This window comes from Aphelocoma coerulescens, chromosome 4A (assembly GCF_041296385.1).
Source record: "Aphelocoma coerulescens isolate FSJ_1873_10779 chromosome 4A, UR_Acoe_1.0, whole genome shotgun sequence".
Classification (NCBI taxonomy): domain Eukaryota; kingdom Metazoa; phylum Chordata; class Aves; order Passeriformes; family Corvidae; genus Aphelocoma; species Aphelocoma coerulescens.
This window is the reverse complement of record NC_091018.1, coordinates 9,535,400-9,559,377: the sequence shown is the minus strand read 5'-3', so window position 1 is coordinate 9,559,377 and position 23,978 is coordinate 9,535,400. Positions and strand designations below refer to the sequence as shown.

Sequence of the window (23,978 nt, the reverse complement as noted above, 5' to 3'; positions counted from 1 at the left end):
GATAATACATACATTTTTCTTGGAGCTTATTTACAGACGTTGACTGTATTTTAGTGAGGTCATTTTCAGAAAAGACTTTCTGTAAAGTACACAACAGTTATTTTGTGGAGCTGGCATTTAATTTGTGCAGGTGGTTGCTGTTAAGGCCATTTTAGTTGCATAGCAGTCACCTTTTCATGGTCTGCAGCACTGGGCTGGGTCAGGTTGTGCTCTGATACTTGAGTGGACAAAGCTCACAGCCAATGACACCCACCATGAAGAGTGTTTTGGGATTTGCCTACATTAATACTCCTCTCTGTCAGCACTAGTAGCTGCAATAACAGGTAATGTCTACGTGGACAGTTCCATTAGGTCTTACGGCATTATTGCACGGGTGAATGTGTGTAAGATATAATGGGATAAGTTGTGAATTGAATAGAGCTTAGTCTTCGGTGCAGGATGGAGCTGAAGGAACTGGTTCGTTTTCCCAGTTCTGCATGATCATAACCATGGCTTTAACCTCTATGCTGTAATATCTTGAGAAGTATTTTATCAAGTTTGTGGGCTGTATAAAGGAAATTGCTATTTGCCTGTTGCTATTGTTCTTCTTGTGGTTATTACTGTGTACTTGATGTGTAGAATTTCTGGTGAAAAATGGAAAAACATTTCACCTTTTGAATGCTCATGCGGAAGGCTTTTAAGGGCTTGAAATACACACTGCAACTTAGTCCATTAAGTTAAAAAGTAGCTTTTCTAATAAAGAACAAATGTACAATAAAAGGTTTTTAATTTTCATGTAATACTGACTCCTAAATTCATAAACTTCAGAAATATTAATTCTTAAGTGTAGTGGATAATATTTAACATGAAGTTCAACCAAAACACAGATGCACAGCATTCCCTATGCTGGTTTTTTTTTGGACAGGCTGAATGAGGGTGCCTTGTTTTATTTGACATCTGCCCATGTCTGAGTGAATCTAATTTGTACAATAGCAAAAGATACTTGAGCTGTGCCCTTGGTAGTCAGTAGATCAGGGGTGTGTGTGACAAGGTGGACACTGAAGGGACATGCTGTATCTAAGCTATTCAGTTTCCTCATGAATGGACTAATTAATATGTTCTGTTGGTCTTTCCTTTCTGTAACCATATAAAGCTTTATGCTCTTAAAATTATTGACAGTCAGCATCTGGTTTCATATCAGGATTTTTTTCATTTGGTAGTGAGGAGAAGCTGGGATCCAAATGTCATGGTCCTGTTGTCTTTGTGGAGACAATACAGGTTTTTCTTTCACTTTCCTGGATTTCTTACGTACAGCTTTTTTCTTACATGCAATGCTTATCTAATCAATATTTTGTCAGCAGAGTTTATTTCATCACTATGGATTTGTTAAGTGTAGGTGATAATGAATGAGCTTTAATATGCTGAAGTTGTAGCCACAGGTGACTTATATGAGGGAAAGGCTTTATGAGGGTTGGAGAGTGCAGATGAAATGCAAGTCCTTTACAGAATACTGAAGAGACGGGATATCTGTAAGTTCACAAACATTTTAAGAACACTTCTAAATAAATTGATTAGATGCTTTTGTAGCATGCGCTCGATCTAAATGGGTGGACAGCTGATTGAAAATGTTCGCTAATGCTCTTGTCTCAAGACAGTCAAAAAACAATTTCTTACTCTACCTCTGTGTTTGGTGCTATACCTAAAAATTTATGCAACTCTCCTTCTTAGTTTTGTCTTTGGAGAGGGTTCCCCAACACCCACCACAAGTCACTAGCAACCACCCAGGGCAGCTGTTACATTCGCCCCAGGGTCTCACTATTTCTCCTGCTACGGAGAGTGGTGGATCTGGCAAGTCCTCAGCTCCTTCACTCAGCCACGTCTGCAGCCTCTCCCAAGGCTTCTCAGAACGGAGGTCTCAGAGTTCCATCTGTTGAAGTAGTGGTGTTACTTTCCTCAGGAGCTGATGCTGACTGCGCCTTCTTGCTTTGGGGTCTTGTATGCATAGCATGGCACCACTTGCTGGGCACCCCTCTGGTCAGTGCTACGGTGATGACTTGTCCCTGTTGTTGCAGGACGTTTTGCAGCATTGCAGTAAAAGCAGTTGTTTGAGGTGACTGTTCTGCACGGCTAGCACGTACGAGCATCTCATCTACGCCTGCTTCTTGGGGCAGCATAGCAAGAATTGTCTTAGTTTGCCTATTAGCATTTTCAAAGTCAAATGTTTGGAACATTTGCTCTTGGAGCTCTTCAGAGAGCTCAGTTGCATCCTTTAAGGCTGCTGACAAATGGTCGATGAACTGACCGTATGGCTGTGACAGCCCCTGTCGGACTGCTGCATACAGGGGAGATTACTTCTTTTCAGGTACTGACAACAAGGCTTTGTGGGCAAGAGTCTGTGACAACTGGTGAATGACTATGGGCATGGTCAGCTGTGTTACTGTTGCCCCGTAAGCTCCACTTCCAGTTAGCATGGCAGCTTGGAGTGCATACAGTGGGTCTTGTGTATCACTTTGATGTTTGCTCATTTCTTGGTGCTTCTCCCCCTCTTGGGGCTGACCCCTGGCAGCCCTGGCTGGCTCTGGCTCTGCAGGCGATGAAACCGCAGAAGCTACGTTGCTGCCGGACGTTACTCCGTTGTTAGGCAGAGGGGCTTTAGGACCTCTGGGTTGCTCTGCCGCTTTTGGCTGGGCACCAGGACTGCCTGTGTCTCCTTGGCCTGCCCGTGCCCCGCCCCCTGGGTCGGGCGGATCTGCTTCTGCGTTCGTGGCCATTTCTCTCTCAGGCGTCGGAAGGATAACATCCTGCCTTGCCGAGTTCAGCAACTCCTGCAGTGAGCAGACGGGTGCTGCTGTGCCTTTAATCAGTTTTCTCACGGCCAGTCCGAAGGACTGTGCTACCCTGGACTCCACTCTGGTCTCTGGCCGCCGCTTTGTAAGACCCCCGTCTGTTCCTTTCTCGGAGCTGCTACACCCGGAGCTGCCATTCTCTAAAGCCTTTATGGCAGCTGCAGCCACTGTCCTCTCTGTTTTCATCTCTGCGAGAGTGCCAGTTACTGCTCTCCAGGTTAAGCCAAGAGCTTTTGCTTCTTTAGCTTTTTTTGAGCAATCTTGGGTCAGCTAGTTCCTTACAAAGGTTTACTTCTTTAACTCCCTGCTTTTCTAAAAAGCATAAAAATAAATCAAGGGTCACCTCTGTTTCCATATCTGCGTCCTACCGCAATCTGCGTCTTACCACTGTCCCTGTCGACAGGAATTGTGCAGACTTTATCAGGTTTGCCCTTGTCAGCCGAAATGGTGGACCCCTCTGTAGGTCAGTCCAGGCACGGATCAGACGCTTGCCTGCAGCTGCTGATCTTCTGCCTCCTGATCGCTGCTATCGGTGCCTCTTCAGTCTCCTGCCTAGTCAAGAAAAAGACGTGCCAGTCCCTGTTCGGGCGCCAAACGCTGACTTTGGCGGGGGAAAAAATGCAGGCAATCAATGTGATTGATAAAACAAGCTTTATTAGCAATACAGAGGCACTTATATAGTGTGAAAGTACATGCTTATCAGTTCTTTAATTAGTTTAAACTTACAAAAGCGCATTCTTACTGCTACATAATTGGGTTAGATAAAAGACTACATTTGGCAACTTCTATTATTTATGTTTTGACTTGAGAGATCAAAGATCTTCCTCCCTTCTCATGGTCAGTACATCTTATCAGCACAGGACTGTACCTCCTTAAAACTCCCTTTTGGTTCTCAGGCCTGTTTCTCACACAGGCATTTTCTCATGTAGGCTTTTGCTTGTACAGTTCTGTTATTGATTTGTACCCTTTATCAATGATCCATGTCCCTGATCCTCTAACCATTCTCCAACAGTTTTGGGCCAGCCAATAAGCTTCATAATAATTTGATTAATTTCACCATAGATATGTGAATTTAAATTTGGTTCATTATGCAAATCCAGGCAGGAAGAAGTTGATCATCTGACTTAAAATTTGGAAGAATATTTCATTGAAGACTGTGTTTTAATACACATACCTCAGCATTGTAAAAATTCTGCTTTCTACTACTTTATGTTCAGTGCAGTGGTTTAAGGCTGTCCTTGCACAGAGCCCTGACCTGAGGTCATCTGCTGCATGTAGAAATGGGGGAGTTTCAGGTCCCTGCCCTGTTTGAGGTGAGGTGTTGGTGGGAAGAGCTTCTGTCCCTGCTCTGTCTGAGGCTGCAGCAGGCTGAGCTGTTCACTTAGACACAGGGTAGAGGATGGAAGCAGCGTCACCTTCAAGGTCATTAATATGGACAGAAAAGCTCATTTGGAGCAGATAAACTTTAGAAGTGATGTACAAAGAGAGGAGGGACCTCAGATGACTTGTGGCAGACACAAGCTAATGCATTAAAGTTTCTGTAAAAGTGTGCTGCAGATATGTATTGTCCTACATCTCCCTTAATGTATTAACAGACAGGTCTGCTTCTAAACTTAAGTTACATAAATCTTTATGTAGAATGCCACCCTGTTTGCTTTGAAATTTTACAATGACTGGTATTGTCAGACTTGTCCATCTTGGAGTTCAGTTTAGGAATTGGCCCCTAAACTGCCAAGACAGGGATTGAGCCAAGATGCCAGTGTACTTAGGCAGTGAAATAATCCTGTTTAGCTTGGAAGCATAGAAGCACAGTTGTGTTCCTGCAAATGTTATGCAGGGGTTGAAATTGCTGAATGGTTTTGAGATTATAGATTAGATTTCATTAAGAGTGTAGAAGGATTTTCCTTTCTCCAAGTAACAGCACAAGAGGTTTATTTTGCTGTGGTACAATGTCTCAATAGAGGTTGCAGTAGCTATGCAGTGAAGCAGTTAATATTCTGATTTGGTACAGGTGTCCTTCTGAAATGTTTTGGGAAGTGTTTTAGGATGATGAAGGCAAAGCAATAGATCTTTTGGAGCTTTGCACTCTACACATTGGTACTGTGTCCTTTGCTGGGTTGCCTCCTGCTTGCTAGGGTGCGTTTTTCACAAGCCAGGTGTTTATGCTGCTTTAACAGTGCTCTGTGTGCTGTACAAGCTGATTTGGCACTAGAATGGTTTGCATAAAACAAGAATTACTTGCACTGATTTTAAATATGGATTTGTATTATGGAGTTCATTGTAGTGAATCCTGTTCTATTAGTCTCACTTCCTTTTTAGTGTGCGTGGCTTACCTGAAATTCACTGCTTGTAAATGGCATTTCAGGAAGTCTGAACTGATCCAGCACATGCCTACTATGTCTACAGCTGAATTTTGATGAACTCCTTAGTGCAACATGAAGTGTGTTTTATTTTTTTTTATTAACAAAACTTCCTTAAAATTTAGTCTTTGGACAGTTTTGCACAACTTATTAAAAATTGCTTTCACTTCAAGGAGCCAAACTGAATAGTTTTGTTGTTGATTTTTATTTTTTTCTTTTTGTAATAAGGAATGGTTTCACAGTTTTTTCAGTTAAAGAGAAAAATCCATGGGAAATACTTTTTAAAATGTTGTCTGATTCCCGCTTTAAATCCTTGCTTCTAAGCAGCCCTGACTCAACAGATGTTGCATGTGGGTATTTGCAGCTGATGGAAAGGCCTGAATCTCTGCTGTTACTGTGCTAGCAGAGTGCTCTGCAGTCAGCTTGCACCCCTTGTCATGGTTTTGGTGGCTTTTGATCAGAGATTACCAAGTTTTTGTACTGGGATTAAAAGGGGCAACGTGTTACCTTAACAATTGCTGCTTAATTGTACTTATAATGCTGTGCCTGTGCTCTGCTAGCCTGGAGCTCCCAATTCTTGATGTAAGAGCTTGTGGATTGTCTGGGGATTTGTGGAAAATCAACTTGAGTGCCTAAGAAGTGATAGTTGCCATATATCATCACTCTGACTGCTGAGTGCCATGTGCCATTGCCAGCTTGGTGTTGTTTTGAAGAAGAAATTATTATTGATTCTTCTTTTCTGGCACCTTTGTGCGTTAGGGGTCCCATGGAAGAGAACACAGAATTGTTTGTTGGATGCTTTGCCAAAGGTTGATCTAATTGAGGGCAAAAAGTGTTGCAAAACCAGCAAAGCTGAGCCCTGAAGGGCACTGAAAGCAGCTTTTCATGCTGGATGTGGTGAGAGAAACTGGAGTATTGGATGGATGTGCTGTAGTAAATTAATATGGCTGAAGAGACAAGGCAGGAAATCAGTTGAGTAGTTTCAAAGATTAAGAAATATGGGGCTTGTCGGAAGCTAGAACAATTTAATTTTGTGAAAGATGGACTTTACCTGACTAGATAACAAGGCAGAAAAGGCTGCATCTTGAAGATGATGTAGAAAAAGTTTTGGAAAAAGTTGTTGTCTATTTGCCAGTAACTCTGTACCTGCATCATACACTTCCAGAGGATGGCTTTTTCCCAGTTTATCCTAATTGATGACATAAATTGATAAAGTAATTTAGCAATGTAAATGCATTTGTTTAAGGCCCTTGCTGGTCTGAATGTGTAAGTTTTTTAGAGAAACAGCACCCTTCATGTTTCCTATGTCTTCACTTTCATGCCAAGGGACAGGATCCTGCAAACAAAACACTCTATTGCTCCCAGTAAACAAATTACCAGTCAGGCAAAACTGCATGTCCCTAGTGATGTACTGCTGCAGGCAAGATAAAAAGCATAAATGTAGATCTTTCCAAAACTCGAGGTAGCATGTGGATAGAAGAGATGAGAAGATTATTTTGATATAAATATTGTCACTTTCACCCAAGGCTTTATAAAATTAAAATGTCTGGAAATCTAGTTCAACTTTTGAATTTAATTTTAATTCTTGATGCTTTGTTGGCACAGAGAACAACTAGTAAAGCTTGGTGATTTTTTTTTTTTCCTTTTTTTTATAATGCAGAATATTTTCATTGTCTGGAATGCTTTGTGGTGACAAAAACAACTTAATATTGATTTTCATTGGAAAGTAATTTGGTTCTTAACACGTTTTCAAGAGAGATTTTTTGATGAAAAAATGAGGTAAGTGTATCCTTGTGAAGGGAACAATTCCCATCTTCTCTACAAGTACACTTTAGATATTGGAAACTTGTGTTTAGAAGTGATTCTGTGTTTTAGAATCTCTCATCTGCTTTGTGGCTTTCTGTGACTTAGGATTTTTTGAAACCACAAGACTTAATTTCTTATAGGAAACAGGAGATGGACTCCATAGATCTACGGCAGTCATTTAATACAGACTTGATTACCTTAACCTGACAGAACTTCCAGCAACCTTATTTCAGTGTCTTTTCTTGAAATTAGATCCTCACTTAAAATATAATTGTTCCTTTATAACATGAACATGGAAGCTATAACATTGTTTATATTATCTTGTGCTGTACTTTGCACACCCGTAATGGTAGTTTGGCTGATGTGGTTAATTTATGTTGGAGTGACTGGGTCCATTCTTTCAAAAAACCAAGAAAAATAATTATTTTTGTAGTGCAGGATGTTTCTGTAGGAAATTTTTGAGCTGCATGCTCAAATATCTTGATTAGTTTTCATGCATTTTGCAGTTGAATAGGGACATCATACTTAAATGGAAAGGAAAAGGTAAGATTAGGGGTCTTAAGTTTACAATGAAATGTGCTGCTGGCACAAAGATTTCTGGCACTGCTTTGTAAAGGAACTTTACATCCTGACATCCTGTCAGGAATGATAGTTTTGATTTGGTGTTTGTCTGAGAAAGTGATGGGGATCCATCATGTGCTTTTCTTCACCACTGTACAAAATGTAACAGCCTGGCTATGCGTGTTTCAGTATATTGGTAGGATTTATTTTCCTTTTAGGTGAGTGAAAATATTACTGCAGCAAAAGGCATCGTTCATGACTAGGATTTTCTGTTAATGCCATTTAAGGCTTCCACTTTTTTCCTTTGGATTGCTAATGGCATTTTAAACCTTTCATTTAACTAGATTATATAACCATTTTGAGCATTCATCTTAAGAATAAATGCTCGATTATTTCTGTTCCAAGGCATGTATTGACATTAAACAACCCTCTTTTAGCAAATTGAGACTGAAGAAATCTTATTAAAGTAGTTTCTGTAGTTTCATTGACTGATTTTGTGTACTTTTGTCTCAGTCTAAACAGGTAATTCATGGGAAAACAGTTTAAATTATTGAAGTTATGTCTTGGCAGTAGCTAAATCAGTCTTGAAGAATGATCAAACTCATCAGTATGCTGCTCTCTGCTTCTGGGGGGATTTTTCCTTACATATTTGATTAGAAGCAACAGATTTTCTGCCTTTTTTTTTTTTTTCTAAACAGGCACACAAGTACCTTTTGTCTGCTGGATGCATTTATGGTGATTTGAGCATATTTAGTCTCAGGTTTCACTTTTCAGACTTGCATACTGCTGTCACTCTGAGTGCACACAACCTCTTAGCAGTGTTTTGGTCAGTCACACTTCTGCTTAGTGTGAAAAATGGCTCTTTAATGAATAATGCTGTGAAACTTTGAAGAAAAAAAGTTATAAAAGCTTTCCTTAGAGCAGAGTTCTTATTTATGTGTTCTCTCCATCTCTGAAAGCTTCCAGTCTCTAGTAATTCCAACCAGTACCTATTCAGTCCTATTTCCTTCAAGGTACTCTTTTGTACTTCATTTTATTTGGCAGTCATCTCTGTGTTCTTAGCAGTGATGTTACAAATATTTTCAGTCCTCATTAGGTTCATGATTTTGTCCTTTGTTCACAGGCATGTGCACTTGAATACTTTAGAAGTCCATTGCCATTCAAAATGTAAATGTTGACATTGCCATGTGAAGCTTTTTGAATATATTAATGTAAGAGTTAAAATTAGAAGATAAAGAACTAGAAAATGTTCTGTGAATTTTTTCTTTTAAGGAGATGATAAATTTCTTACCTTATTTATTGGACACTTGTTTTTGTTACATCTGGTCTCAGTATGGTGTGTTTGACAGTGTTTATGCTTGTTAAGAGGGAAAAGGGTTCTTAATTTCAGTGGAAGGATTAACCTCTTCAGTAAAAAGTTTTTCTTCAGTAAATGCTTTTAGCTCTCCAAATTACCTTTTTTTTAACTGACCACTAAAATGACCTAAGGATTAGTAGAGTCAATATAGCTTTAGTGTTGACTTGCATTAAAAGAAAATATCTGTAATTTTTTTCAGTTGCCGAGGTAAAAGAAATGTTTTCTTTGTGATGGAATATTTGATAAAAAAGCAAAAGTTCCTCTTCTGTGACTAGAAATTAATATGCAGGCTTGATGAATGTATTGAAGCATGACACAGGTGTACTCCTGTTAATTTTTTTTTTAATTAAGAAAGAACAGTGGTTCAAAGCAGAAACATTCTCTTGCATATTTAAAAGCAGGGTTTTGGTTTGGGTATGTTTCTGGGTTAACTGCAGTTCAGTTTCCTCTAGACGTGGCTGTGCATCCTGCCATCTGTCCAAGTGCAGCTTTAGTGTGTGGTTTGTAAACCAGTGCCTTTTGCACATGAATTGTTTGCAACTTGGACTTCATGTGGGAAGCAAAGAGGTGTGGATCTAAAATAGGTCATATTTTATTCTAAGAAGGTCAATTGCTACTTTTAATGGGATAGGTGAGCTTGCAAACTTTACTGGCTGCTTGGAAGGTCTGGCTGGCTTGTAGGATGTCCAATATACTGTAAGCAGGTTTTTTCTGAAAATCTCTGACTTTGGAAAATTCTCCATCTGATGACACCTTGTTAGCAGTGTAGTGTAATCTCATGCTGATTGTCACTTTCCCTTTTGTTTCCTATCTCTGTCTTCTGTCACTTGGGTGGATGTCTACTGGTTCTAGTTGTTCTCCTGATGAGTGGTGGTTGTAGGGTTATGAGTAGTTGTTTCCCTGCTCTGTTTGCTGTTTATTTGAATGCATCAAGTTAAAAAGAAGGGCTTTAACCAAAGCAACTTCATGCTTATGGGTAAGATGCTTGAAAGTCCTAAATCTAAAATAATTTACTCACATAGTGGATGTAGCTTTGTCCCTTCGAGAGAGTATGGTATTTGTTTGTCTGCATGTAATTTATCCATTGTGATCCTATATTTAAACTGTGTGTATCACTTCTGGGTACAAACTGGCATAGCTCTTATATTGACAATGTACAAAACATTATAAAATGACCTGTTATTTCAAAAATGAATCATTTTAATATGCAGTTTTATCTGCCTTAGCTAGCAGCTGATCATTTAAATGAACACTTTTGAAATAAAAGTTGTAGTCTTGAAAAGCAGCAATGCTGTCTAAATTGCTTACTCCCAGAAAATTGTTTTGGTGCTGAAGTGTATCTCTAATCAATGTCCCTCCATTTATTCAAAATGGAAGAATTACATTATCTGCTATTCATAAAGGGAAGGGAAAAGAATAAATAGAACTTTTCTTTGGATGTGTCTGACCGGTTTTATTTAATTTTGCTGTTAACAGAAGAAGTGACCTAATTTTGAAAAGAGAATGTCCCTTTCTTCATGGTTACCAAATAGTTTGGTACTTTCTATACTTAAAACAAATGAAAGAAACCGCACCCCACCCCAAAACAACTGATGGATGTGCATATTTCTGCCTTACTTGAACAGAAGAACCCCCCCCCACCTGAACACAAAACCACCCTTGCATTATAAAACTCAACCAATCAAAACCTCCTACTTTTTTTTAATGCTAGGGGTGTTCTGCCTGTGTATGTTCATGTGTGCAGCTTGGTAATACATTTCCCATTATTCCATTGTCATTGGACATCTGGGATGTCTCTGATTCATGTTGTAGTTCATTTGGATGCAAAATCGGTCATATCTTGGAAAGTGATCTCACAGTGGTGGAGACTGTGCTGGAAAAACAGGATACAAAGTCTTGCTTGTGTTCATTGTATGGAGAGATCAGTTTTGCATCTGAAACTGATCTGTTTTAATGAGCTGCACTATAAGCTTACTAATGTTCTTAAGGACATCTTGTAATAATGAGAAGTGTTGGGTTATATTTACATTAATGTTCTGTTCTGGAGGATGAAAGTTGAAGCAACTATTAAGTTTTCATGTGATCTTCAGAGGTATTATACAGGTATCCTGCAGGACCAGTGAAAGCTGTTCAGGGAAACGGCTCAGTTTTTCAAACTGTGTGTTCTACAGCCTGGTGACTTCCAACCCCATAAATAGACACACACAGAAATCTGAAATCCACCATCACTATGATTCCTGCAGATAATAGCAAATTTAATAACTGAAGGCAACAGTGCATTGTTAAAATGTCAATGTCTGTCATGGAAAACCTTCAGCTATAACTACTGCTGTTCTGCCTTGTCACATTATTATGTGTATATTTATGCCTGACTTTCCTATGGCATTGCTGAAATTTGAGCATCTTGCTAATCTCCTTCCATTTTCCCAAGCTATGTTATCGCATCCAGCTCCATCGTGTTGGATTCCAAATGTTTTCAGCCTGCAACTTCCCTGTTCCAAATTCCTGAATTCTGCTTTAATTCTTCTGCTCCAGCTCACCTGTTACAGGGTGGTTGAATCCAAGCTGACAGCGGGGTAGGTGGAGGTGGATCAACCAAGGATCTGGGAGGAAATTTAATTTGAAGTGAATGTATTAAATCTTCAGATGGTCTCATTTTGCTTCTTGTTGTCCCAAAGAGCACAGAGGTCATGTATCAACAAGTCAGCAAGACCCTCAGAAGCCCAGCTGGACAAGGAGCAAAGCCGTGTTTGGTGTTGCTTAAATTGATGTGACTTGAGTGAGTCAGAGCAATATGGGAGTGAAGCGGAACATGAGAGCTGAAGCAGAGGAGTTTGCAGGCTTTGTAAAGCTGCTCTCTCCTGGCTGGAGCAGCATCTTTGCCTGTTGTCTGGGTTCCTCTTTGCTCTCACAGCCAGGTTTTCTCCTCTCTTGTTCTGTCTCCCAGTAATTAGAGTGCCAGTGTGACTCTGTTCAGTTCTGTTTTCAGATAATTAGAGCTCGGCCCATACAGCAAAGTGTATGGTTGTCTGTGTTGGGTTTTGCTCAGGGCGTTTGCCAGGACATCACTGGTCTGTCATTGGGAACCGGAAATCCTTTTCATTGCTGTTCTGCAGTGGGGTGTGGCAAAGACTTTGGCTGATGAGGAGTAATTATGTGATGCTGCTGGCTTGGTGTGCAGTTGGAGCAGCCATCCCTCTGCTGTATATGCTTCAGGAGTAATGAGCAGTGATGCTGGAGAACCGGAATGGCCTTCTTCTCCAGCCAGTTAACTGGATTAGAAGACTGTTGCAGAACTCAGAAGGAAAGGGAGGGAGGAGGGTAAATGAATTGAATCACATTGCTGGAATTTGCTGTGAAAAAGAATTTGTGCATTCAACACCAGAAAGCTAAGGCTCAATAATTTTAGTTAATTTTACTTCTGCTCTTTGGATTCTGTAGGCTTTCATCAGATTAGAATACTGAAGTAAAAGCTTAGTCACATTGCACCTTGTGCATTGTTCTAGAGTGTTGATAAAAAACAATTATAAATAGGCTGCTTATCTACAGATACTGTATTTAGTGATTTTACACCCAGATGCCTGATATAATGAGTTAAAATCCTGAAAAACTTCTTAGCTATTTATTGAATGTAATTATTTAAAATACTTGATAGTCTTCAAATAGGTCTTTTCCTTTTAATAAATCAGTCTTTGATTAGTGCCATCTGCACACCCCCCTGTCACCCAACAAAAAAATAAATCCCTGAATGGACATTAAGTTCAAGATCCAGCAAAATTTTGTCATGTTTTAGAAATTTCTCCCCAGCAGCTGCTTTTTGGACAGCAAGGTGTTGGTATTTTGCTTATGTTTCTACTTTAGTGAAAGACTCAAACAGAAGAAGGTATGTTTGTGCATGTTGCTTGATTCAGGATATGAGCTAGAACATAAGTTCACAGAAATTTGATGAGAAGCATTAAAGAAAGAACGGTCTTCTGTAACAGTGTTTATGTAAAACTCCTGGGTTCATAGTTGCTGTAACTGTTCATTTCCCTGCAGGGGAGATGCAGGGAAATGTCAGTGTTTACAGGAACTCTTGTGGCAAATGTTCATCTTATCTTAAGCTACTAACTGCATTTTGCTTTGAGTTCAGTACTGACCCTACTGAATAAATATCTGGTTTACTGCTTGCCTTCCTCCCTTCCTGATCTGACCTCTGTATCCTGTGCTTTTGGAGTACTGTATGTTTGTATCAGCAGAGGTTTCCCACCTGTCCCCAGAATGTCTTGCTTTCTTTTCATGTTTTCAGTATATGCTGTTCAAAGGCCTCCAAAGCTTCAGCTTTCAAGAATTTTAGTGTCATGAAAGTGCTGAGTTCCTTTGAGATTGCCTTTTGAATCTCTAGACACCAACACTGCTTTCAGTATAAGGTTTGAAATTTAGAATCAGTGTTCCAAGTGAGTGAAGAAATGCTTTGGTAAATTGCAGAAATCTACTCGTTTCCAGTTCTAAATGTCTGTAGATACATGAGGACGCAGGAGCAGCTCAGGCATGACTGATGTTAGTGCATGGCTTTTTTCTAGAATTATTTTAACAGTTGTTTATGTGGGATTATGGTATTGCATTTTCCTGGCAACACTTCATGCAATATGCAACAAGACTTTGTTCAGGTGGTTGCAGTCACATTCTGCCTGGTCTGAGTTACTCTCATGATTCTCCTGAAGTATTATTGTGCAACTTTGCTGTTGTATTAGTTATTTCAGAGGTTCTTGTAAAATCTTTCAGGCAAATATAATACTGGTTGCAGCATGATTTATGGTGTTGCTTGTGATGAAAATCATGCTTTGTATTTCTCGTGGTGTGTGTATAGGCTCCTGCATATTATCATTCTGTCTTGTGTGGGCAAAATCGTAATTTCAGCATCTCCAGAAAGTGAAACTGCTGAACTTCAGAATGAGTAAAATATACTGTTATTGGAAGAACACATCAAAGCAAAGCTTTGCTTAATGTAAGTTTTGCTTTGTTTAGAGATCCAGAAAATTGTTATACCATGGGACACATACTGCAGAGAGCTGAGTAAACATGGCTGAAAGAATATGCAGAAGTTTGTGGGAAGATGTGATGAGCAAGTGGGCATGCAAATAGGTGTCCTTGTATTTCAGCTGTCTTATGTTTTTTCTGCTGTTTGTACATTATTGCCTGAGCATGGTCTTGGGTTTGTCTGATTCTTACACCAAACTTCCAAATTCTGTTTTAAATTCATATAGTTAAACTTTGTAGTTCAAAATTACAGTGGAACATTATAGTCAGAAATACCTACTTCTGTGTCAGAGATTGTCTAAGATTGGAGAATCACTAGATGTTTGTCTCAGGAGGGATTGTGAAGCATCAGTTGACACACTGGAGTCAGTTATCCGCTTAATTTGTAAATGTTACTTCATACCTAATTCTGTGTCGTCTTTCTTCCTTCACTGAAGCTTTTTCTGCTTCAGAAACTGTTGGTGGAAATTTGACATCTGGAAACAGTTTTATATTGAAGGCATAGGTTGGAAACTATAAAAAAATTTATTGAAGTCATAGCTTAAATTCATCTTCCCTTGTGTTTTTATCAGTAGAGTTAATTGCATAGATCCAGGTATAATACAGGAGGAAGGGGGTTTATAGTTGTTTTTACATAACCATGCATGTGTCCCACTACAGCATCAAGGATGCTTTGGGTAGTGGGAGGTGAGGTGGAGAAGTTTGATTGCTGCCTTGTATGTGAATTCTGAAGTCACCTACAGAGCACTGGGTACAAGCCACTTCTGTTTTAAACTGTTTTTCTCACTTTGCTTCAGTGAATCTGTTTTGTAATAAACGGTTATTGAAAAACTGCTGGTGGGATAGCTGCAGCATGTTATGTGAACACATTTCTACTGTTTTGTTTTTTATCCACCAAACCTCTGCTAGTATTAGTTTCATGCAAAGCTTTCTCTTTATTGTGTAGGAGAGCTGGTGAATAAGCACCTGACATTTACTGTGCTTTTTGTGATGCTATATACTCTCAGTGTATTTCTTCTTCCCTCTCTGCACCCCATGCTGTTAAGTCCAATATAACAGTTGATTCTTGTACAGAAGCCATTCCTTAAGTTTTCTCAGCCTTTTCACTCTCTGACTTTCCCAGTTCTTTGCTGTAGCTGGTGAGATGGGGCAAAGGGCAGAATAGCTCATGTCTCACACCAGGTAATGTGTGGGAAGGGTACTGTGTTTGTCAGTAGGTGTCATAGAATATCCTGAGTTGGAAGTGACCCCTAAGGATCATCAGATCCATCTCCTGGGTAGTACAGGCTGAGGAACTTTGAGGCTGGGCACAAGCTAGTCCAAGCTAGCTAGTCTTAGCTGTGATGTTGCACAGATCAATCAAAGCTTAAAAAATGTAGTATTTTTCATTGGTTTCGTAGATGAAGTGAGTTTTGTGTTTGTACTGTTTTGGTTTTTTTTCCATTTAAAATGGGAATGTATTAAAATGTTTGTCTTGTCGAGTAGTTCTTGTGAATACCAGAAGGTGGCATAACTCTTTTCCTAAAAGAAGAAATTCCAAAATGCAAGGAATGTGCATGATTCTACTACTCTGATTTTAAAGCTATTGGTGAAATTTTGATCTAAGGGAAGTTGGATCGACTTAGATCTTAGCATTTAAAAGAATTATTTAAAGGTATACCCATCTGCCTTTTTTTTTTTAATGTGAAATCCTTATGTGCTGGTTTTTATAGGTAAAGTTTTTGAAGCTGGAAGTAGGTTACCTGAAAATGCAGGAGGGAAGAAAGAGATCATCCAGTATGTGTGCAGTGAAATTCTTTCCTGAGCTGTTTTACAGAATCCCAGTTTCCCATGAACACGTTGTTTAAATAGCTTACTTTATCAATTTGCAAAATGAGACCAATTCCTGTTTACTATAAGCTCTTTAGCAAGTGCTATAAAAGAGTACATTATTAGTATGGTAACATATAAATGATAGTTTTGTGTGGTAGCACCTCCAATCACAGGCAGATTCTTAGGCATACTAACATTAAGTGTTAGAAACAGTAAGTATCGATAAGAGTGTGCAAAAAAGACCAATGAGCCTTTTAATGACAATCTATTTTCAGGTAATATGTATCTTGTTCTAATTGGAAGCTTAGTCTTTGTGCAGTGTTACCCTGCCTTTATTGACAAGCTGATGTAAGAAAGTATTAGATACCATCTCATTTGATGCTTTTCATATTAGTCTGTCTCTCAGGCAATCATCTCCACTATGGTGTTGATCAAAAAGTAGTTAAATACACTTTATTGGAGGTATTGTTTCCATTCAAAGTTGTAGGGGGACTCGCTCCTAGAGCAAGTGCACTGGGCATGATGGGCAAGGTTTTGGCAGTGGGGTGTCAGTGCAGGGGTGCCCTGTGTCAGACACAGCTGGGGTTAATTTTGCGTTAACCCCTCTTTTTGTTAGAATACTTACATTAATTGGTGTAGGACAACCGTAAAACTTCTGAAGGAATGAGATACATGGGATTTTTTCTCCTTCCTTCAGCTCCCTCTGGCAGACAAAGTCCCAAATTACACCTGCTTTACTTACCATTATTTCAGAGAAGGGCTTGTCCCAGCTCAAAGTTATCACAGTTGCTTGGTGTTCTCTATGTATGCTTCAAAAAGATATTTTCAGCTGTAGAAAAGTACATTACTGCAGCTGCAGAAGGTGCTGAAATACAGATATTTCTTGATTTAGCTGACTCTTGCACTGTGACTTTGTGTATCACAGCTGTGCAATGCTATTTCACCCCAAGGACCTCTATACCACACACATCTATCATTTTTTTTTTTCCTCTAATGTGGTCTCTCTGGAGCCTGCTGTGATTCACTAGAGCAGCACAGATGAGAACGATGTGACTGTTTTGCATAGGAGCCTAGAGTTATTTGCAGAATTTAGAATGTTTTTTTCCTGACCAAATGAGGTGGGTGGGTGGAAGTGGTGCAGCTGTGCTGGTGGTGGCTGTCACTGGGCTGAGCCTCCCACCCACCTCTCTGCAGTCTTCCTCTGAGCTTCATTGATTTATTTTCAGTTCTGTGTTTCTGAAGGGGGGTTTGCCAGGTAAAGGGATGTGGCCATGTGCAACACTATAAAGATGTAGAAAACTGTCAGGAGTTGTGTGGAGTGCTGGTAAAATGACCTGTAGAAGCTGCTACATGGACATTGGTGAAAGCACTGAACTTCGCTTCTGAATAGGAGTCAGATGTCTGAAGTTTTATGAAATAAAGGTTTATAATCAGGAGACTTTAAACTATTTGATTTAAATAGTTCATAGTTTTTAAAAATGCAAGTAAGATTGCCATTCTTCCATGGGTCTTTCTAAAATCAGGTTGTACTTTTCTTGCTATGTACAATTATTTTATGAAAAGAAGCATGTCCTCTTTTGATCCTAAATTATCCAGATTGTCACTAAATAGATAATTGCAGAGTTCTTCCAATCTGCTAAGTGAATATCTTAAAACATTAAATCTGCTTTTGGAAATGAATTAGTACCTTGTATATTTGCCCACCACAACAAATCTGAAATTAATAACTGGCATATTTCAAAACTTTGTCTAGGAAATGCGGAATTTTCTTTAAATTTATGTTCTCAGAGCTGCTAAAGATGAAAGCAGTTTGTAATTTTCTGTCCATAATTTAATTATTAAACAGGACTTTTGACATTTAGTGATTTAGAAGTAGAACACAGCATATTTCAGAGAAATTGAACTTGTTTTTGTGATCGTATTTTTTTGTCTTCTGGAAAAATCTAAATGTGAGCAAGGCATGCATTTGGAAAGTTTCATGTGTTTTTTAGGTGTTGATGACCGCTCAGATTGGGCTAATTCTGTGGCATGAACACACTCATTGGTTGTACACCCTCCCTACACCCCATTCAGCTCAATGTGAAAGGGCTGTGGCCTTGGGTCCTTCGTATAACAGCACTCAACAGCGGGAACTTGCAGAAAACCTCTTTTTGCCATAAGGTGATTAGATATTTTCTGAAGAGGTAGTATCCAGCTCTGCTGAAATCTTGCAATTAAAGCTGTTCCACACATTTAGCACTGCAGGGGTGGTTGCAGGTATCCTTGAGGTGTGCATGATCATTGAGCTGCAAACACACATCTTCAGTGTCTTTGCTCATGGCTGCCTTCCAAGTGAAAGAACCAGTGAAAACGATCCATTTTTGTCAGTTGTCGCTGTTGCAGTTGGGTAGGGAAGTGCCTCAAAACAAGAGACCTGGTTACTTGACTTTACTTTCCTTCTGGGAGCAGGTAATGTGGAGGTTTTCACTGGCTTGGTTTGCTGAGGAAGGGAGGATCCTGAGCAAATGAACCAGGGAGTTACGCCATGTTGTCTTTTGGGAAGGAGTCTTTGGACTACACCTACTTTTGTCAAATGGGATGAGTTGATTCCTGATTGCCACTGGCTCTTGAGGGGTGTGGGGGGATCAAGAAATCTAAAATTTAGTACGAGACTCTCTTTTTCCCTGCACTGCCTGTTCAGCTGTTCTAGCTTTGGTACTAATTCTACCTGTTCTGATGGCATTTATTTGAAATGATCTGTGGTCTTGAAACTCCTTTTTTAGTGTAGAGAAATTGCACTTTTTTTCTCTCACTGAATGTGAGAAATTAACACTAGGGATAAACAATTAACATTAGTGACAAATTTGAAATTGAACTTTTTGCTGCTTAAGACTTTCACATGTCCCTGTGTGAAGGCAAGCTGAACTTTAAGGTCAAATTGCTATTTCATAAAAATTTAATATTCTTCAGAGTGTCTGATAGCAGGTAATTAAATTGGTTGCATCTGGGTGTCTCTTTTGTGACTCCTTGAAGGAATCCGGCTAGCTGCAGTGCAGTGGCCATGGGCAGCAAGGTGCCCTTCAGAGACCTTCAGGTCTCCTTAGGAGATGCATTCCTGCGACTTTTATGGCTCCCAGGTTGCACACAGTGATTTTTGACAACCTGGACTTGAAGCATCATCATCTTGAAACCTTTTCAATCTCATTTTTTGTCAGTCTTTGTGAGGGATTCTGGCCTTTGGATAAAGGTGTCAGGAGTGCCCACAGTGGAGATTTTGTGGATTGGAGACATCAGAAGTGACAATGCAGTAGGAATTCCTGTGTTCAGGAAAAGTTTGTGGTTTTGGCTTTTAATGAAACTGAGTCATTACAGAAGCACACAAGAGCAGTGATCAAGGGCTTCGTTCTTGCCTTCCCACACCTGCTCTTTTCATCAGGGATACTTTCTGTAGGTGTGCAAGACCACAAAAACACACTCCAGTGGATAAAGATAGTAAGATTTTGAGAATGAAGAGGACTAACAAGATTCCATGTAAGTAATGCAAGAATGAAAGAAAAGCCTGCAAGCTTTGATTTTAAGAATAGTTCCAAAAAACTTTACAACACGTGACTCCTGTAGTTTGCAGTTTGCTGTCTGTGGTGCAGGAAATACTGAAATTGTTCATGGCTGGTGCTTAGTCCTGGCTTCTGTTCCATTACTAAATTGTTTAATATATTTGCATGATTTGAGTCTGATGCGTAAATGTGTTTAGGCGTTTAGACTTTACTAAAATAAATTGAACAGCCAACAGACTATAACAGCTGTGGAGAAGTTGTTTAGAAATAAATACTTTGTAGTTCAGTTTGACCTAATAAAAGTAACTGTTGCTTCAGACAATTATCTTCAGCAGGGTCAGTCTGGCTGCTGTAACTGTACATTCATGTTTCTGTGTTGATTTATTAAATATAATCACCTGGGGAAGATGAGCCAAGTTCTCTGAATAAATTGGTGCTAATTCAAAAGCACTGCTTCTTAGTGGTGTGTTGTCAGTAGAGTACATGGGCTTAGATCAAAAATTGGAAACCTTCATTAGCTCACTTTGATTTTACCTCCTACTAAGTGTTTTAAGACCTTATTTTACCTAATAACTTTTATGTAACGGTAATTTACCCAAGCTGATTTTTTAAAATATTATAACCTGTAGCTTGTAATTAATAGTGCATCTTGACAAATCTTACCTCAATTTTAGAAAAATCTCTCTTCAAGAATACACACAAGAAAATGCAAGTCATCTGTAAGTGGCATAAAATAAAACCCACTTTCATGGTAAGAAACACACACTTCAGAATAGATTGGAAATATTTCTGAGACTGTGTGTAGTTACCAAATATACCTGAGACAGGTTTTAATATTTTAATATATTAATGCTTCCAAATATTAAAACTGTGAATACTGCAGGGACTAAGTTTGTTCATTGCTTGTCTCCCTTTTCCTGCAAGTTTTTGGGAACCTGACTTAAGATTTAAGCAAAATTATTTTACTTAAATGTAAAACTTTAAAACTTTAAAGGTTTTAAAAATAGTTGATTGTGACCTTATAGGAAATGGCCTGAGTTTTTTTGAATGTTTGCTGTTGTTGAATAATTTCAGAAGTTTGAAACTTACACTATCAGATTTTTTTTTTTTTCAGTTATGAGTGATGCAAAGACCAGGGTTATGGACATTTGAAGAATATGTGAAATGGAGAAACTGATTTCTCAACGTGATTCCTTCTCAGCCTCTTTGGTTTGTTGAAGAACATGTACTTACTTTGGTAGCCTCAAAATCATGTGAGAATTTGAACCTCTCCTATCTGAGGTGTCTGGAAGGGAAGGGGAAGTGGCTGCATCAGATGCAGGCTAAATGTGTATTTGTCAAATATATATAGAAATAATGTATGTCTATATATTGTGTGTATGTATGTGTATATATATATATACACATGCTATATACACGTCTATAGATATGCTATGTATACATCTCAGGTCTGTAAAATCATTATACATAAATATACATATGCATACTATACATATATATAGTATGCATATGTATATTTATGTATAATAATTTTCACTGAAATGATGCATCCTAAAATGTTACTGCAGCAATTTCCTCATTTATACAGGAAAAAATGCTGAGTGAGTGGATAGAAAACTGTAGCAGTTCTTGTTGAACGCATAGCACATGCCCTGACTGCCTAACTTAATATTTAAAGATTTGGGGATTTTTTTTTCCCATTTGAGAAATGGCCCCACATATTGCTATAGAGACTGGAACCTGCACTGTTTACAGCATTTTGACAGCAGGAGGGGTTGGCTGCAAACCTGGTTTATCTCACTTCTTTATGATTTATGATTGATGATTGTTCCTTGTTCCATGAGCAGTCAGCCCAGTTTAAAAGAATTAAATGTATTTGATAGTAACTACTTTGTAAGCATCTCTGATCCATTCATGAGGCCACATGCATTGTGATGTCTGCAGTACAACTGCTTCTAAGAGATGCTGTAACTTACACCTGATGTCTGAGGGCTTTTTTTATCCCCAGTTATAAAAAAAATTCTTTGAGACAGCACAGTAGGTAGCAAGTCAAAGTACAAGCATAATTGTCAGAACTGTCTGTAGCGATTTTAAAGCTAACTTCTTAATGAAATATTAAAAAAAATAATTGAAAGACTGTTTCTTAGTAAGATACTTATTTGGTGTTTCTACAAAAGTTGCCATTTCAGTAAAAGCGTTACCAGGTGCACATTGCCAATCTTTTTCTATACTTCAGTATTTGGGGAGTGTTACAGTGTTCCTGTGCGAGGACTGCAAATGTGACTGCAGTGGTTTTGAAACTTTGGATTCCTCCTTAGCAGATATTTGTCTTTCCTTCATATGAATTTTGGTGTGAATATTTTGACAATATATGGTCAAAGAACTTGTATTAATTAACTGGCTCATATCTAGGGCAAGTACTGTCAACACCATCTTTTAATTATTCTCTTCCAGTAATTGGAACAGCTGCAGTTTAATAGACTGAAAAGCCAGAGGTAGAGGCATGAGAAGCACCCATGTGAAGTGGAAAGAGCTGAATGAGGAAGCCAATTAAATTATCACACAGTTTTTTAGGGAACCTGTAGAGAAATGTTATACATCCTTATTTGCTCCTCTTCAGTTTCTAGACTTGCACAAATAAATTGCTGAAATGATTTTGGTATTGAAATAATTATTGCATTTGAGCTCCATGGCTTTGGGAATATTTTACTGGATTTTGGGGTTCTGCTTTATTTTATTCTGTATCAAAATGGTCTTGTGTAGCGTAGGATGCATCAGCTCAGCAGGCTAGTGGTTTGAAGATACAGAAAAGATGAGAGCAGTTCCTCCGAATGTGAAACTGATTTTCTGCCTTTAGTTTGGAGCGAGCTTTGCTAGTGCTAATATCATAAAACAAGGATTTTACCCTATAACAAATGTGTATTTTAAAATGGAAACATGCTTTTGTATCAATGAATTTTTAGAACACAGGTGTTGGGGAAAAGAATCTCAAAATTTTGAATATGTTTACTGGTCTTACCACTATCACTTTAAGGTATTTTTCTTGTTGTTCAGTTTGGCATCTTTTCTTATACAAACACTATATCAATAGAAAATAGTTTGTGACACATATATTTAGACCTTTCAATTGTCTACATTTCTAGATGAAAATGGGAGATATACATCATACTGTCACTGTAGCTTTGACTGTTTTTCTTTCTGTAAATCTAAAGAAGCCTGAGGTTCTGGAAGAGAGAAGACTTTTCAGGTCATGCTAGAAAGGGTTTGGAAGACTTAAGAAAGTGCTGATATAGCATAACCCTACTTTTTACCTAGTGCTTTCGGTTCCTCTGTCACTTAAGAGATTAATAAAAGGAGAGAGGCAAGTAGCCTGTTTTAGTGGAACAGCAATTTTTTTAACTGCAGCAAATCACTTGAATGAGCAAGTATTTTTTTCAGTTTTGTTTTTAACAGTTTAAGAACTGAGGAGAAAAAGTTAAACTCATTATTTGTGCAAACTAATGAAAATCCAGTGGCATCTCCAGAAGTTGACTTCTGCTTATTTTTTGTACAAAAATTCAAGTGGCATTCAAAGGCTAAGAATAAATACTTTCAGACTAGTACAGTTTTATGTTGCCTGGGCTCTGATACAGCTTTCTGCCTGTGCCTTTTTCTTCTGTTTGAACAACTGTGAAGGGAAGTCTTATGGGAAATGCAGAGATGGTTTAAAAGTTTTGTTGGAAGTACAGATGCCCCAGAAATGTGAACACAGTGGGCTGTAAGAGGACAGCATGTTGACAGTTGGTATGTATGACAAAATGTGGTAGCAGCTTAGCATTCAAGTTGCACAAAGGAAGGAAGAGGATATCCTCAGAAAAGGAAGAGAGTCACAAGGGACATGGTTTTAGCTGCATTCCTGCCTTGAATATCAGGGAGAGCTTGCAGAAGAAAAGATGCTGTGATCAGTGCCCTGGCAAGGGGGGCACTGCATGAGATTTGGTCACGTGCTTGCTGTGTGTGATGCTGTGTGCCTGCTCTTCTCCTTTGGGGCAAATTTTGCTTGTTGGTCAATAGTGAAGCAGGATTTAGATGCAGGGATGGAGGAAGAAGGTTAGGAAATGCTTTCCTCTCTTAAGGCAAGCATTTTTCAGTGATTCTTCTCTGTGGACAGAGCTGCACTGCTGTTCAGCCCCAGTCAGTAGCTTCTGTCCTTGCTTAACATCTCAGGTCTGTAAAATGGCACCTTGGGATCTTGCCTTTGGTGGCATTATTTACTTCTTTCTTCTTATGCCACCTGTTCCTTTCCTTTATGGCCAAGTTTTGTGCAGAAGTGCTTGGTACTCTGTCAGTTACTTCATCTGTGCTCAGTGCAGCTTTGGAAACACGAGAATGGAAATAGTTGCTTAAAACCCAAACACTTTCTCATCTTTTGTACACAGAGTAATAGATGTGTGGGACACTTGGATAATAAGTAGAATATAACTTTAAGCAAGTTATAAATAGTAGATGCTTTTAATTTTGAATTTGAACTTGCTTGTGAGAAAACTACAGAGACCAAGTCCTTTGAATGGTCTCAAAATGATGTTTAGTCTGTGCAGTTATAATGGGATTTTAAGCATTTAGGAGTTTTAAACTTAAAGCACATCTCCAGTTTGTGTGCCAAGTTGGTGTGTTTTCAGAGCACTTGTCTGGGAATAACTGTTTTCTCAACAAGGAGCATTCTGCA

General features: G+C 38.9%; 1 protein-coding gene across 11 annotated transcripts in view; it reads left to right on the top strand.

Moving 5' to 3' along the window:
• KLHL13 (kelch like family member 13) overlaps positions 1 to 23,978 on the top strand; it is an 83,038-nt gene that overhangs the window by 20,383 nt on the left and 38,677 nt on the right. The window contains exon 1 of one of the 11 annotated variants that reach the window (XM_069015236.1): positions 6,880 to 6,964. The exons of the other annotated variants lie outside the window; for them this stretch is intronic. Within the exon in view, the coding sequence (XP_068871337.1) occupies positions 6,960 to 6,964 (5 nt within the window). The 5' untranslated portion in view covers positions 6,880 to 6,959. Of the gene's footprint in view, positions 1 to 6,879; positions 6,965 to 23,978 lie in introns of those variants that run through there. 11 annotated transcript variants of the gene reach the window in all.